The sequence below is a fragment of the Limanda limanda genome, chromosome 8 (assembly GCF_963576545.1).
Source record: "Limanda limanda chromosome 8, fLimLim1.1, whole genome shotgun sequence".
Taxonomy (NCBI): Eukaryota; Metazoa; Chordata; class Actinopteri; order Pleuronectiformes; family Pleuronectidae; genus Limanda; species Limanda limanda.
The window spans coordinates 29,323,446-29,339,417 of record NC_083643.1 but is presented as its reverse complement, the minus strand read 5'-3'; the positions used below and the strand labels follow the sequence as shown (position 1 = coordinate 29,339,417).

At 40.8% G+C, this 15,972-nt stretch overlaps 1 protein-coding gene across 1 annotated transcript in view; it reads right to left on the bottom strand.

The window, feature by feature from the left end:
• LOC133009766 (cytosolic carboxypeptidase 4) overlaps positions 1-15,972 on the bottom strand; it is a 194,409-nt gene that overhangs the window by 115,741 nt on the left and 62,696 nt on the right. The window contains exons 11-12 of the mRNA XM_061077300.1: positions 1,122-1,238; positions 523-712 (exon numbers count right to left, since the gene is read on the bottom strand). Of these exons, the coding sequence (XP_060933283.1) occupies positions 523-712; positions 1,122-1,238 (307 nt within the window). The remainder of the gene's footprint in view (positions 1-522; positions 713-1,121; positions 1,239-15,972) is intronic.

The following is a 15,972-nucleotide window of genomic DNA, read 5'->3' as shown; positions in this document are numbered from 1 at the left end:
TGTGGAATAATATTAATTTATGTTTGATAATATATATTTTCCACGTTAATGCTTTGACGTGTTTTTTAATCAATAGTTGGATGTTGTTTGTTTTAACAACTGCTATGTAACTTTCATGCATTGTAGCTAGTCATTGTCTGTTTTTCACTCACTCTGATCATGGACTCCAGCTTCACTTTCACCCATTGTTCAGTTTTCCGCCACTGCATTCATGACACCTGCACCTCGTCACCAAACAGTCACCCAGTACACACACTGCTTCCCATCCCAAATGTGTGACACGCTCGTGGTTTTCCTAGTGTTGCTTCTAAATGTGTGACTTTTGTCTTAATTGTGGATATTTTGCCTGCTCCCTTTGAGATTTCAGCCTGTATTATTTGAGTGTTTGCCTGTGCATGACCTTCACGGGTTTCAGTAAAGACTTTTACTTCTTCCTTATCCCTTGGCTTCTTGAGCGTTTTCTGCGTCTGAGTCTCTTGGGTCCAGCATTGTTTCAACACTTTCATTCAATTTCATTCTGACCTGTTGTGTTTTCCTTTGTGGAGGTGTCTGTGTCTGACTGAGAGCCTGAAGAGGAAGTGGACAACTCATTGTTGGAATCACCCTTCTTTCTGTCCATCCTGGTGGAGTGAGGGGAGAAAGTGTTGAGCAGCAAAGCTTCCTCATCTGATGATGGTGAACTCTCCTCTGGCGCTGAACTAAGATTAAGTTCCTGGGAGTCACACATTTTCATATTTTACAGTCAATTTAATTAAACATTTTGCAAAAATCACATCATAAAATTTCTCATTCTTAACTAAATAATGACTAACAAATCTCACACCAGTCAGTGATGATGGGCTTGAAACAGTGGTTCAGAGTGTTATGGGTTTCACTTGTTTCCTTGTTACCCACAAACTCCTCTTTCTGCATCCTGGACATCATCCCCACCAAACCGCTCAAGGAAGTAGTTTCTACTGTCAGCCCTGTTATTTTGCAATTATATATTAATTCTCTGGCCTCTGTTAGTTTTCCTGACAGTTTTAAGCATGCAATTATTTTGGAGGAACTGCAGAGTTACCAACTGCAAAATGCATTTCTAAAAGCAGCTAGATATAGACACAAACACACACTTGCATTACCTTAAAGTCATGTGAGAGTTCAGGACACAGGTGGCCATACTGTGGCAGCAGCTCTAAAGGTCTGTCTAGGTCCGGACGAAGACAAAGTCTATTCAGGTCTGTCTCCAAGTCATCATCCTTGATAGAGGAATGTGCACACACACCCCCACACACAGGTACAGATGTGTGTGTGTGAGGAAACAGATGGAGGGAAACATACTTTCAGATTTAAACAATGACTAGTTTGATTTATAAGATGTACATTGTCAGTATAAGCCATTGGTAAATGGTTTTGTATTTATATAGCATTTTTCTGGTCTTGATGACCACTCAAAGCGCTTTACAGTACAGTTTTACATTCACCCATTCACACACACATTCATACAGTGCATCTATTCGCAGCACTTTGTTATTTAATGGGGGGGCATTCAGGGATCAGCATCTTGCCCAAGGACACTTCGGCATGCAGATGGGTCAGGCTGGGGATCGAACCACCGACCTTCAGTTTGGAGGACGACCACTCTACCCCTCAGCCACAGCCGCCAGGCCAAGCATCACAGGCAAAATTCTTATGTGATGCCCCTTCGCTTCCTGCCTGTCAATGTTTTGAAAATGGCCCTTATTACGGCTCTACCCCTCAGCCATCGCCCATGGCAAAGACGTTGGCAAAGAAACTGAATTCACTCAGATGAGAATCTATATATTTCATATTGGACATTATCTGGGGGGATCAGCAGATTCGAATCATCTTCAAAGAATAGATGGCAACACAGATTTAACCATGAACAAAGCCTGCTCAGAGAAGTTTTAGGTTGCCGTGTAAGTTGTCATGGCAGCATACCTCATGTTAAAACGTAACCTACTTTTGTAGTACTGGTTAACCATTAAGATACTCCCGACTTCGTGAAGATGACTTGAGTGAATGACCTTATTTCATACTACAGGCCCCTGGTCTTATGGTGATGGTGATGCTGATGGTTATTTTCCCTCCCTTTAAAGAGTACAGCCAGACCATTTTCCTGGAGGGCTGAATATGCAAGAATGAAATGGTATTTACATGAGAAGCACAGAAGCTTCTCCCTCAATCCAACATGTCGGGTAAAGTCGGCCAATGGTCATTAGTATTTAAGGAACAGTGAAAATGGCATGGTCTACTGAGATTTGCATGTGTACCTGCTTGGATAAGATGCGCTGTAGAAGGCTTAACAATTAATTATTCTACTTTGATTCGTGCAGAGTCTGTTAAGACACTTGCAAACCATGTAAGGACACGATGACCTGTAGAAAATCTCTTAAAAAAGAAGAACCTGAGATGAGCTACATCCTGATTCCTATTAATTGCCATTCATCATATGAATCAACAAACCTACAGATAAAATCATCTATTAACAACATCCCACAGGCATCACCAATTAATTGATGATGAGCAAACAGTAATGAAAAGCACAACATTCAGTTAAGAGTCATAGAGAAATAAACCAAGGTGACATTGACTTGTAAAAACTTGTAAAACGTATATTTTCCCAGGTAGAGCTGTTTTTTTTCTGTTTTTGACATTCAGCTCAGCAGTTATTTTTAAACAGTTTTGTTGATCCCAAGATTTTATAAATCTTCACTTCATATTCAGTCACTATCCAGAGCTTGTGACCATAGATGAATTGACTGATGACAAAAACTTTACATTTCAGATCAGCTCCTTCTTCACCACAGTTATGTACAATGCCCACATTACTGCTGATGCCTGACCAACCCGACAGCATCTTCCCCTTACTTGTGAAGATAGGCATTCACTCTCTAAAGAGAGGCATCCACCGCTTTGCAGTAGAGAGCCATGCAGTCAACCTTGGTGGCATTGACCCTCATCCAGATAGCTTCACAATTGGCTACAACCGCCCCAGGCCTGTTCAACTCAACTGAACCTCATCATCCACAAAAAGCAGAAATTTAAATTCTGTCCATGAAAATCACAAACAGTACTGGTGACAAAGGGAAACCCTGGAAGAGTCCCACACCCACTGTGAACTCAGACACAGTCATATGCCTTCTCCTAATCCTAATATTTTTACCTGTGAAAAGGGTTTTTAGTAGTTTTTCCTTACTCTTGTTGAGGGTTAAGGACAGAGGATGTCACACAATGTTAAAGCCCCATGAGACGAATTGTTATTTGTGAATGTGGGCTATACAAATAAAACTTGATTGATTGATTGATAATCCAGAAAACACATCTAGACTGGGTGGTCATACTACCATGACTCCTGCAGCATGCCACCACTGGTTAAAAGCTGGTCCACAGTTCCACAGCCTGGAAGGTATTCTCATTGCTCGCCCTGTATCTAAGGTTCAGCAATTGGCCAGAGCCTCCTTTGTAGGACCCTGGAGTAAATTTTTCCAGGGAGGCTGAGACGTTTGATCTCTCAAGCACACCGTCCAGTCCCCCCTTTTGGAAATCGGTCAGGTACTGTTACCCAACAACATACAGAGCCTTCAGTATCTCAGGGCAAATTTTCTCCAAATCAGGGAAGCTTCTTAATTACCATGGCAACGTGTGCAGGCCTTTTGGTTGAGGCTTCCCCCAAGTCTTCAGATTCTGCGTCATCCACAGAGGACCTGTAGGGCGGGTTCAAGAGCTCCTTAAATTGCTCCTTCCACAGTCTTTTGATGTCCCCAGTCGGGGTCAGCAGTTCCCCTCCCGGCTATACAAAGTCTGGGCCAACCTGCTTTCCCTTTGTCACCTTACACCAACATTTCCAAAATCAGGCAAGATATATAAACATATTTAGTGGAGAAACCTAGCGTGTACACCAGGGAGAAATGATGAGCATACAGGTTTTGTGTCCTGACATTGGATGTCCTTGCCAGCCAAAGACAAGAACACAAGGCCGCTATATATGAGACTTGGATTATACACAACAAACCAGATTATTGTATTAACTATTATATATATATATATTAGAGATGAGCCGGATACTCGGCTGAAACGAGTATCCGGTACGGATAAAGCACTTTTGCCGAGTACGATTATTATACGAGTAATCGGAGTCATTATCTGTGCTCGGACTGAATGAAAATCCTCACACAGCGTCACAGCGCTCCTCCCGTCACACACGGCTCTGCTCACTCACTCACAGAACAGCTCTCTGTCTCTCAGTCACTCAGGTTCACTGCGCATCGGGACTGTTCCATAGGCTCAGTCAAGGAAGCAGAAATGATTCGTTCACTTCCCGACTGGGTCTTCGGGTACGAGTCTTTGGAAAATTTTTCACGAGACCTGCATTGGCTCAGTAGAGGAGCGCTGGAGATGCGAGGGACGTTCACTGTCTCCCGGAGAAGTGAACGCTCTGTGTTTTTAGTTTGGAAAGACGTGAATTGTATTTGTTCACGGGTCATGGTGACTGGTTTTGTTGTTTTCACTTTACATTTACACTTACTTTACAGTAAAGTAAACCTCTATTAAATACAGTACAACATGACAGTTTGTATGGTTTGAAATTGTCATTTATTATCACACTGGCATTTAATTATCACGGCAAACAATTACACTGCACTAAACTTTAAGTGTTAATGTAAGGTGAAAATAACAAGGCCAGTCTGTGTGACTTGTGAACGAATGTGGATCGCGTCTTTCTGTGCTGGGGACACAGAGTGTTCGTTTCTCCGGGAGACAGTGAACGTCCCTCGCATCTCACTCACACACACACACACACACACACACCCACACACACACACACACACCTGGTGTGGAAATAAATTTGTAAAAAATAAAAAAATCATAAAAAAATTTCAAAGTTAAAAAAGAAAGTTATGTTGAACCAGCCCACTTCCGGGTTAAATCACACCCACTTCCGGGTTAGGCCCACGGATAATTCATATGATTAACAGATACAGATACAGATAATGCTGTACTCGCCCATCCCTAATATATATATATATATTAGTGCTGTCAAACGATTAAAATATTTAATCTCGATTAATCGCATTTATGTCATAGTTAACTCGCGATTAATCGCAAATTTTCATCTATTCTAAATGTCCCTTCATTTATTTTTTTTCCATAATTTTACTTTTGTTTTAATGCTCTTATCAACATGGAAAAGTGGATTGGCTTGCTTTATGCAAATGTTTTATTTTATTGAAAAACAACATTGCCAAACAGGGCGGTACAAAATAAAATTATAAAGTGCACATTTCAGGTAAACAAGGACTCAGCCTATAGTGCAGTTAAACCATGGCTTAATATTTTATTTTTTTCAAGTTTGCTGTGAACATAGCAGTCAGGCCTCTTATTTCAGAAACAATGAACCGTAACAGTTAGGTTACCAATAAAAGGTAAGCGTACTACTTCTTTGCTTTCAGCCAGCTACTCAAACAGACAAGCAACAAAATAACAAACAAACAAAATACACAGGCAAGTGTCGGCCTACTTTGAAATAAATTAAACACAGAACTTTGTAGGGCTATTTGAGTCCTCCCCATATTTGTGGAAAATGTATGAAATAAGAAGTACCCTATTTTGAAATAAATAAAAACATATAGCTGCAGCCTAACTGTGTAACGGACTGGATTTATGTTTATGTTTGGTTTTGACGTATGTTCAGTAAAACACTGTGTTGAAGGAGCGTTCTGATATCCTGAGGGTCAGTGAAGGGGTCGGGGTGGGACATGTGACTGTTTGGACCAATAGGATGGGGTTGTTTGGGGATCGGGGATCAATGAGGAAGTGAAGTGTTGTTGATGTGTGCGAGTGACGGAGTAAGAGCGAGAAGTGCACATGTTCGTGTAGAGGATAATACAAGTTACTAAACCATGAAGAAGTTCCATGTCCTGTGTAAGCGGGGACGCTACAATAGCTTAAAATATATATATTTTAGTTGGCAAAATATTAAAACAAAAGGCGATAGCAGGTCAGACTGGAGGCGAACACAGATACTGAAGCTGCAGCTCTGCGTTAATCTCGGGTTAAAAAAATTGACGGCGTTAAAATGGGTTTAAGTTAACGCCGTTAACGCATTAAACTGACAACCCTAATATATATATATATATATAAAGTTGCACGGCAGGCTAAGTAATATTTTGTGTTGCTGGCTTGTTAGCTATCATAGTTCAGAGCTAGATGATATACTGTATTGTTTTTACATTATTTTTATTCTCAAAAGCACAAGGAATGCAATAATACAATGTACATGTAATTTTTCAACTCCCCCAATACCCCAAAACAGATCACACTGCCTCGATGCAGAAGGTACATTGTCATATAAATAACTCAAGGAGTCTAAGCAAAATAAGTTTACAAATTACAATGTTTTTTTTATTTTTAAATTTAAAAGGGGAAAAAATAAAAAAATACAAAATAATAATAATAAAAAAGAGAAAACTTATACACACAATAATATTGATAATTAAAATGAAAAAAGAAAGTCCAAGGGAAACGGTAACGATTTATGAATCTAAGGAGAGAGTCTTCAATTTGTCAAAGTACTGTACGATCGGACACCAAGTGGATTTGAATGTCTCAGGATGACCCCGCAGCGAGAATTTAATTTTCTCCAATTTTAAGAAGAACACCAAATCCCTCAACCACATAGAACAATTTGGAGGATGATTAGACTTTCAATCCATTAAGATTTTCCTTCGTGCCAAAAGGGTTGAGAAAGCAATTATGTTTTTGTGTTTATTTATTAAAGTTTTGTCTCTGTCGGCCTGAACACCAAAGATGCGATCCAAAAACATGTGAGTAAGACCTGCTGGTGAATTATGAAATCTATTGCAGCTATCCACCACATTAGATTACATTTTTGAAAGTTTGGAGTTAAAGTAGTGCAGGCGCTGCAGAACCTTGAATTGTCGTAAATTTAACCGTGCACACGATGAGCTTTTATTGACCCTTATAAGGCCCGGTTCCAAAATGAATAGGGTATGCTCATTCCAAGTTCTTTTTCCCAATCCGCTTTGATTTTACCAATGTTGGTCTCAGTAATTGAGTTGATGGTTTGATATATTTGGGATATAAATCATTTTACCTTTGGTTTGGTGTTCAGAAATTTCTCGTACAGTGAGTCTGGAGGTGAATTAGGGAAATTGGAGTTGTAAGATCTGGCAAAATGTCGCACTTGGTAATAGAGAAAAAGATGCGACTGAGGGATATTGTATCTTTCAAATATGTCTCCAGAGCTTCCAAACAATCCAGTGATGTATAATTGACCAATGTTGGAAATGCCATTTTTGAGCCATAGAGGGAATGCACAGTCTAGTCTTGGTGGGGGAAAGAGGTGATTATCATGAATAGGAGTAAGAGTGGATAAATCTGTGAAGCCAAAGCTTTAACGGAATTGTGCAAAAACGTTCAATGTTGCAATTACTATAGGGTTTGTCGAGTATTTTCTTGGGGAGAAGGGCAGTGGCGTCACTAGGCTGTTTTATTCGGGGCTAAAGCCCCGGATCTAATTTGATTAGCCCCGAATCTAATTTTTTGGTAAAAAAAAAAAAAAAAAAAAAAAATCGAAAAAAAATCGACTTTCCGACGGTCCTTGAACGCCCCTCATTTACCGCACGAGAACAGAGCAACAAGTGCGTCAGTACACTTCAGCAGCCAGTCTCTCACTGTTTACAACAGGTGAGTAGTGAGCACAAGCCCTAGATTTCACAATGTCTTTATTATATGTCAGTAATTAAAATGTCTGTAAACGTTTTGAAAACCTTACTTATGGTAAATGTATATAATGTTATAATTGAATGCAAATGTATATCATGTACTTTGTCTGCAGCTAGAATGCTCTAGCTAGCTAACGTTAATGACTAGTAGTGTGATGGACCAGAGGCATTAAGCCTGCTACTATATCTATTATTTTCGTCTGTAGTCTAAATGACCGCTTTGTACATGAAAGTTGATGACAATAATATGAAGATATGATATGAAATTAAAAGAATAACAGTTAGAAATATTTATGTTAATACATGATTCTCATGGCAACAGGGAATGAGACCGGCTGCATAAGTGTACTGACTCATTTATGTTTGTTAACAGAGAATTATAAAGACATCTGCTGTAGACTCCCAACCCCCTGGGACCTGCAAACAACAATGTCACAAAGAAGGATTTCAATGTTTTTTGCTCCAAAAGTGGTTGGCAGCCAAGGAGGTAATGGGAATAGAAGGTTTTTTTGTTGTTCTTGTTCTTGTTGAACTCTTTAAGCATATAATGGCACATCCTTCATTTTCAGGTATGATAGCAGATAAGGATGCAGTCAGGGTTCATGCAGGAGACCAAAGGGAGGAGAGTGCAAGTTCAGGTACCTGTAGGCTATGTTAAGAGTGTCTATGTAACAAAGTCGACCTGGTGAATTCCCTCTCAGTATAAAAAGAGGTAAAGACCTCCCACTTGCGCCAAAAAATAGGTTGTTTTGTCCTTGGCATAACTAAAAGCACACACGTTTATTTGGTGGTCAATTGTGGTCGCAAATCAGAGGACCTGGTTTCGAGACCAATGAAGGCAAACTAGCAGGAGGAAGCAATACTGACGAGCAACACAATGACACCACTTACATGTAGTATTTAACATATTTTAGTAACCTAATTATAATGTTTGAAATTAAAATTTCTAAATGCAATAATTTGATAGAATATTGATCTTAAGTTTACAGTAGGCTACAGCTTAACTTTTTTGTATTTATTCTTTTATACATTTTCAGAGATAAGGGCAGAGTCAGCATACATAGATGCAGCTGCCAGTGATGCTGCTGACCAGAGTGAGGACAGTGCAAGTGCAGGTAGGCTATGTGAGGAGTATCTATACCAATATCTCTAGTCCAGAATTGTATAATATTCAGCAGTGTATCCCAGTATACATCCTTGCCAGTGCCCATTAATTGCAAGTTGTGGATAGCAGAGTTTTATTTAATCATGTTTAAAAAAGGGGGGAGAAGGAGGCCATAGCTTTATTTCGCTTTTTTCCCCTTTTTGGAAATACAGGTGGCTCAGGGTCAGGGAGCACAGGGAACCTGTTAGGAAAGAATGATTTAGGGACACGAGAAACAGGCCCAAAGCAACCGAGACGGGACCAGTACCCCTCCACTAGTTTTGGAAAGCAGCAACGGTCTTTCCAGTACAAATGATTTGAATCTTTTGACTGGCTGGAGTATTCTTTGAGCAGAAACTCTTCACACTGTTTCTCATGCAAGCTCTTTGGGAAACACAACCCTAGAGCCAGCAAAGATGCCCTCCTCAGCACTGAGGGCTTTAATAACTGGAAAAGGGCCTTGGATAGCTACCGAGAGCATGAGGCAAGTGCTGTCCACAAGTCATCTATCCTGGCCTGGAAGAATTACAGAGCTACGCTAACAGAAGGCGATGTTGTCGACCAAATGAATGTTGGAAATTCCAGTCAGATTAGTGAAAGGAGAGAATACCTGCGGCGCATTGTGGCCGTCACTAGCCTTTTAGGGAAACAAGGCATTGCTTTCCGTGGTCATGATGAAACCAGCTCCTCCCTGAATCAGGGAAACTTTTTAGAAGTAATGAAGCTCCTTGAAACCTTTGACCCCTTCCTCCAGAACTACCAGGCCCCTTCTCATTCAACATATCTATCTCCTGCCTCGCAGAACAGCATGATCGAATGTTGTGCTGATGAAGTGACTGCAACCATCGTAGAAGAGATCAAGGCATCGAAAATGTATGCAGTGATGGCTGATGAGGCAAGAGATGGCCACGTTGAACAGCTTGCTGTTTGTGTGCGCTATGTTACAGCTGACGGCGGAGTCAAAGAGCGTCTCCTTGAACTTGTCACCCTTAAGGGATTGAATGCACAGTGCATCACTGACGCAATTGAAAATGTATTGGAGTCGAATGGCCTTAATGATCTCCTGTGTGTCGCTCAGGCTTATGATGGAGCTTCCGTTATGAGTGGTTCAGTAAGTGGAGTTCAAGCTCGCTTTCGTGAGAAACACCCAGAAGCAGTGTACGTACACTGCTATGCTCATGAGCTGAACCTGGTTCTCTGCCATACGTGCAGGGCTGTTCCAGAAGCCAGTGACCTGTTTGAGACATTGGAGAGTGTCTACTGTTTCTTCAGTGTATCAATCGTAAACCATCAGAGATTCTCTGATGTCCAGATGCTCCTGGGCTTGAAGAAGAGTGAGCTTGTCCAGCTGTCAAAAACCCGATGGGCATGTCAGGTGAAGTCTGTGAGAGCAATGCTCAACAATCTGCCAGCTGTTTTAAAGTGCCTGGAAGAGAGTGCAACACCTCTGGCAGTCGGATTACTGTCAAAGCTGTCCAGGTTTTCAAATGTCTACCTGCTGGTCATGTTCCGGAGTATGCTGTCAACTACAGAGGGGCTGCACCTGTACCTTCAGAAGGATTCTGTGGACTTGGCCCAAGCAACACTCTTTAAAGATGCAGTCCTTGACACACTGAAATCCATCCGAACCAATGAAATGGCAGACAAGCTTTACAATGAAGCAAAACACATCTATGATGCCAACAACATATGTGAGAGACGTCACAGTGGTCGCAGGCACAAACAGAGGGTGATGGAGGACTTTAAAATGTCATTGAAAAAAGAGGAGATCCTGGTGGCAAAGCAGTTCCTTTCTAGAAGAAAGAGAGAAGGTGCCGTTTCTGACATGGGCAGTGTTTACAAGCTACTTCACCCAGACATGTTCCCAACCTTGAGCTCAGTTGTCCAAGCAGCCTTGACAATACCTGTCAGCAGTTGCACGTGTGAGCGGTCGTTCAGTGTACTGCGCCGTGTCCACACCTGGCTGAGGAGAACCATGGGCCAGGAGAGGCTACATCATTTGGCTATTATGGCAGTGGAGAAGGATGCGCTTTGTGGCTTAGACCATGGTGAAGTCATTGACCGGTTTGCCCAAGTCAAACCGAGGAGATACCCACTTGTGCTCAAAGGACAAAGGTCCAAAGAAAGGAGCAAGAAACAGTGAAACGAGTGAAAATAAAAAGTTCACTACAAACAAGAAATGAACAAAGAAAGACAATACATGTAGAGTAACAGTTAATAATACACAGACAAATGTACAAGTATACACAATATGGAAAGTGTAAAGTAAAGACAGATATACTGTAGAAGAAAAGAAATGAACAAAGACAAACGCATGACTACAGAAAGATAAGATGTTTAAAAGGCTCTTGCCTTTTAAACATCTTATCTTTCTGCATTTCTGCATTGTATACTTTTTCAGACATTGTTTACTATTGTGAAACTAATACAAATATGTGAAGAATACATATATGACTATGTGACTCATTTATTATCGAAATGTTTAATGTTGGTGCTTATGAATGAGGCACTTTTTTGTTAAGACAAAGGGAAGTTTGTGAAAATCTATATTTTTACCATTGGTATTAATAAACTCCATACATTGTTTATTTTGTTATTTGTTATTATTTTCAAAAATTGCATGCGCAGTTACGTTTTGGCCCTGGGCTAAGCCCCGGATCTTTCAGAAACCTAGAAACGCCCCTGGAGAAGGGTAGTCCAGAGCTTACCAATGCTCAAAGAGAGGAGGATGTACACGATTTAGCTTCATTTAGACACCAGCTTACTTGAGAATTCTTGATCCAGTATGTTATTTTCTGTATATTTGCTGTCCAATAGTAATATCTGACCAATAGAAATATCTGAAACTAGGAAGAGAGATTCCACCTTGAGATTGATGTGTTTGTAGCATCACTTTACTTATCCTTGGTTTCTTATTATTCCATAAGAAACCTGTCATATGCTTATCTAAGGTAGTAAAAAAAGAGCTTAGGCAAAAACACAGGCAGACATTGAAATAAATATAAGCGTGGTAAAACACACATCTTAACAGAATTAGCCCTGCCTGTGAGTGAAATATAGTATTTTACATCTATCAAAGTTTGTCTTCATCTTATAGATTAATGGAGAGAAATTCCTGTCATACAAGCTTTCGAATTTTCGAGTGATATATATGCCCAGATATTTGAATTCAGAGTTACATATACGAAACGGTAGTTGTATTTCTGGAGTCCTTATTGCGAAATCGTTTAAAGGAAAGCATTCGGTTTAGGAAAAATTTAGCTAAGGCAGAGACAGATTCTACCGGTTTAGAGCTATAAATTATAAATCATCAGCATATAGCGAGACTATACTCAGTGCTCCATCTGTGAATTCCTTTGATGTTCGGGGATGCTTTAAGAGCAACAGATAGCGGCTTGATAGCTAAGGAAAATAATAAAGGACTTAAAGGGCAGCCTTGTACCTCTGTATAACTTGAAATATTCTGAATTTGATCCATTGGTGACAACAGAGACTCTAGGTGAGGAGTTATACCCATGCCACAAATTTAGGACCAAAACCAAACTTTTCCAAAATCCTGAATAGATATGGCCATTCCAACCTATCAAATGCCTTTTCTGCATCTAGAGAGATAACCATCTCTGGGTTTTCTCCAGGCACAGGGGAGTGAATAACATTCAACAGGCGGCGGATATTGCGAAAGATTGGTGATTCCTTATGAATCCAGTTTGGAATTAACCTAGTGAGTAACTGTTTCCAGATGTACAACTAGGACCTTCGACAAAATTTTATAATCTGCATTCAGGAGGATATTGGTCGATAGGATCCACATTCATTTGCATCTTTTCCAGGTTTTAACAAAAGAGTAATTATTGCTATTGTCAGCTTTTGTGGCAGAGTGCCTCTGGATAGCAAGTCATTAAACATATTAAGCAAGAGTGGCAGTAGTTTATCTGAAAATGTCTTACAAAATTCAATGGGGAAGCCGTCGGGCCCAGGTGCTCTGCTGCTTTGTATAGCTTTAATTGGCAGGTTTTATGATTAATACAAGTTAGAATAATACTCTTTGAAGATGTCATTAATTAGGGCCCGAGCACCGAATGGTGAGAGGCCCTATTGAAATTGTAAGGATTTTTATTAGGGCCCGAGCACCGAATGGTGAGAGGCCCTATTGAAATTGTAATGATTATTAGGGCCCGAGCACCTCCGGTGGGAGGCCCTATTGAAATTGAAATGATTATTATTATTAGGGCCCGAGCACCGAATGGTGAGAGGCCCTATTGAAATTGTAAGGATTATTATTATTAGGGCCCGAGCACCGAATGGTGAGAGGCCCTATTGAAATTGTAAGGATTTTTCTTCTTATTAGGGCCCGAGCACCGAATGGTGAGAGGCCCTATTGAAATTGAAAGGATTTTTCTTATTAGGGCCCGAGCACCGAATGGTGAGAGGCCCTATTGAAATTGTAAGGATTATTCTTATTATTAGGGCCCGAGCACCGAATGGTCAGAGGCCCTATTGAAATTGTAATGATTATTAGGGCCCGAGCACCGAATGGTGAGAGGCCCTATTGAAATTGTAAGGATTATTCTTATTATTTAGGGCCCGAGCACCGAATGGTGAGAGGCCCTATTGAAATTGTAATGATTATTATTATTATTATTATTTTTCCGGCAAAAGGATGGGCTTTTTGAGGGCTTTAACGTGCTCAAAAAGTTATGAAACTTTGCAGTAAATTAGTAAGTGGTGAAAATTTACGTATTCTGGAGTAATTTGAAATGGGCGTGGCAAAATGGCTCAACAGCGCCCCCTGGAACCCAGCCCCTAGGTTTCCACATAACCGTTTTTCACCAAAATCGGGCAAGAGGTGTATCGTGACTAATCATGAAAAAAAGTCACAAGGGGCATTATGAAAAACGCAACACGAAGCCCGCCATTTTGGATTTAGTGGCCATTTTGGCCATTTTGGCGATTTTTACTTTAATGTACCTGTCCCAGGGCTTTCATCAAATCAACTTCAAATTCAGATGAGTGTCATCACAACAAGATGGAGAAAAAAGTTGACTTAAAAAAAATCAACTTTTCGTCACACCGTGTGACCGTGGCGTGGCGTCAAAGTTTGATTAAACGCCATCAAAACACGAGGTTCTGTATCTCAGACATATTTGGACCAATCGATTCCAAACTATACACATAAGACAAGAGTCCCGGACTGATGATATCTACACTGAAATCATGACTTAATATCACAGCGCCCCCTGGTGGCAACAGGAAATGTCTTTTTTTTTGCATGTCTTACACTTGGATGTATTTCTCCTCATCCACTGACCTCAACCATGTCAAACTCTATCAAATGGGTCTCAAGACATTGATAATGAAGATATAAGATTACTGTGACTTTTCGTCAAACACAGTATTAATGGCGTGGCATCAAAGTTCATCAGCTCGCCGTGAAACACGAAATTGCTGTAACTTCCATGTTCATGGTTCCATCTCACTCAAACTACATGTATGTATTAACAGCCCCCCCCTGAAGATATTCATATGGTTTTAGGCAACGGGCGTGGCAAAAAAACTGACTAGCGCCCCCTAAAGGGCAGCCCCGGCGCTACGATTGGCCGACTTGTACAAAAAATGATTAGGGCATGTGTCTTTTCATTACAAACAAATAAGTCTCTTGGATCAATATGTTAGATCAAACAGGAAGTCCGCCATTTTGAATTTAGTGGCCATTTTGACCATATTCACCATTTTTACTTTGATGTACTTGTCCCAGGGCTTTCATCAGATCAACTTCAAATTTAGATGAGTGTCATCACAACAAGATGGAGATGAAAAATGATTTAGGGATTTGTCCTTCGTCACACCATGTGACCGTGGCGTGGCGTCAAAGTTCATCAACTCGCCGTGAAACACAAAATGCAGTTACTTCAGTGTTCATGGTTCTATCTCACTCAAACTACATGTGTGTATCATCAGCCCCCCCCTGAAGATATTCATATGGTTTAAGGCCGTGTGACCGTGGCGTCGAAGTTTGATTAAACGCCATCAAAACACGAGGTTCTGTATCTCGGACATATATTGTCCAATCAAGTCCAAACTAGACACACAAGACTAGAGTCCCGGCCTGATGACATCTACACAGAAATCATGACTTTAAATCACAGCGCCCCCTGGTGGCTACAGGAAGTGAAGCATTTATTGTCCAATTGAGTCCAAACTAGACATGTAAGACTAGAGTCCCAGCCTGATGACATCTACACAGAAATTATGACTTTAAATCACAGCGCCCCCTGGTGGCTACAGGAAGTGAAGTGTTTATCCTTGCCACAGAGAGGAAAACGCATCCAAAGCGGAGACATGCGCTTGGTCATCGATCGCTCTATCCCCCGACCGCAACAGACTTCAACGTGCATGTGCTCGGGCCCGCAAGTGCTACAACGTAGCCCTAGTTAGGGCCCGAGCACCGAATGGTGAGAGGCCCTATTGAAATTGTAAGGATTATTATTATTATTATTATTAGGGCCCGAGCACCGAATGGTGAGAGGCCCTATTGAAATTGTAAGGATTATTCTTATTATTATTATTATTATTATTATTGTGACTAAAGTGAATTGGCTTTTTGAGGGCTTTAACATGCTGAACTTCTTACCAAACTTTGCAGAAAATTAGAGAGTGGTGAAAATTTACGTATTCTGGTGTATTTGGAAATGGGTGTGGCAAAATGGCTCAACAGCGCCCCCTGGAACCCAGCCCCTAGGTTTCCACATAACCGATTTTCACCAAAATCGGGCAAGAGGTGTATCGTGACTAATCATGAAAAAAAGTCACAAAGGGCATTATGAAAAACGCAACAGGAAGCCCACCATTTTGGATTTAGTGGCCATTTTGGCCATTTTGGCCATTTTTGCTTTGACGTACTTGTCCCAGGGCTTTCATCAAATCAACTTTAAATTTAGATGAGTGTCATCACAACAAGATGGAGAAAAAAGTTGACTGAAAAAATCAACTTTTCGCCACACCGTGTGACCTTGGCGTGGCGTCAAAGTTTGATTAAACGCCATCAAAACACGAGCTTCTGTATCTCGCACATACATGATC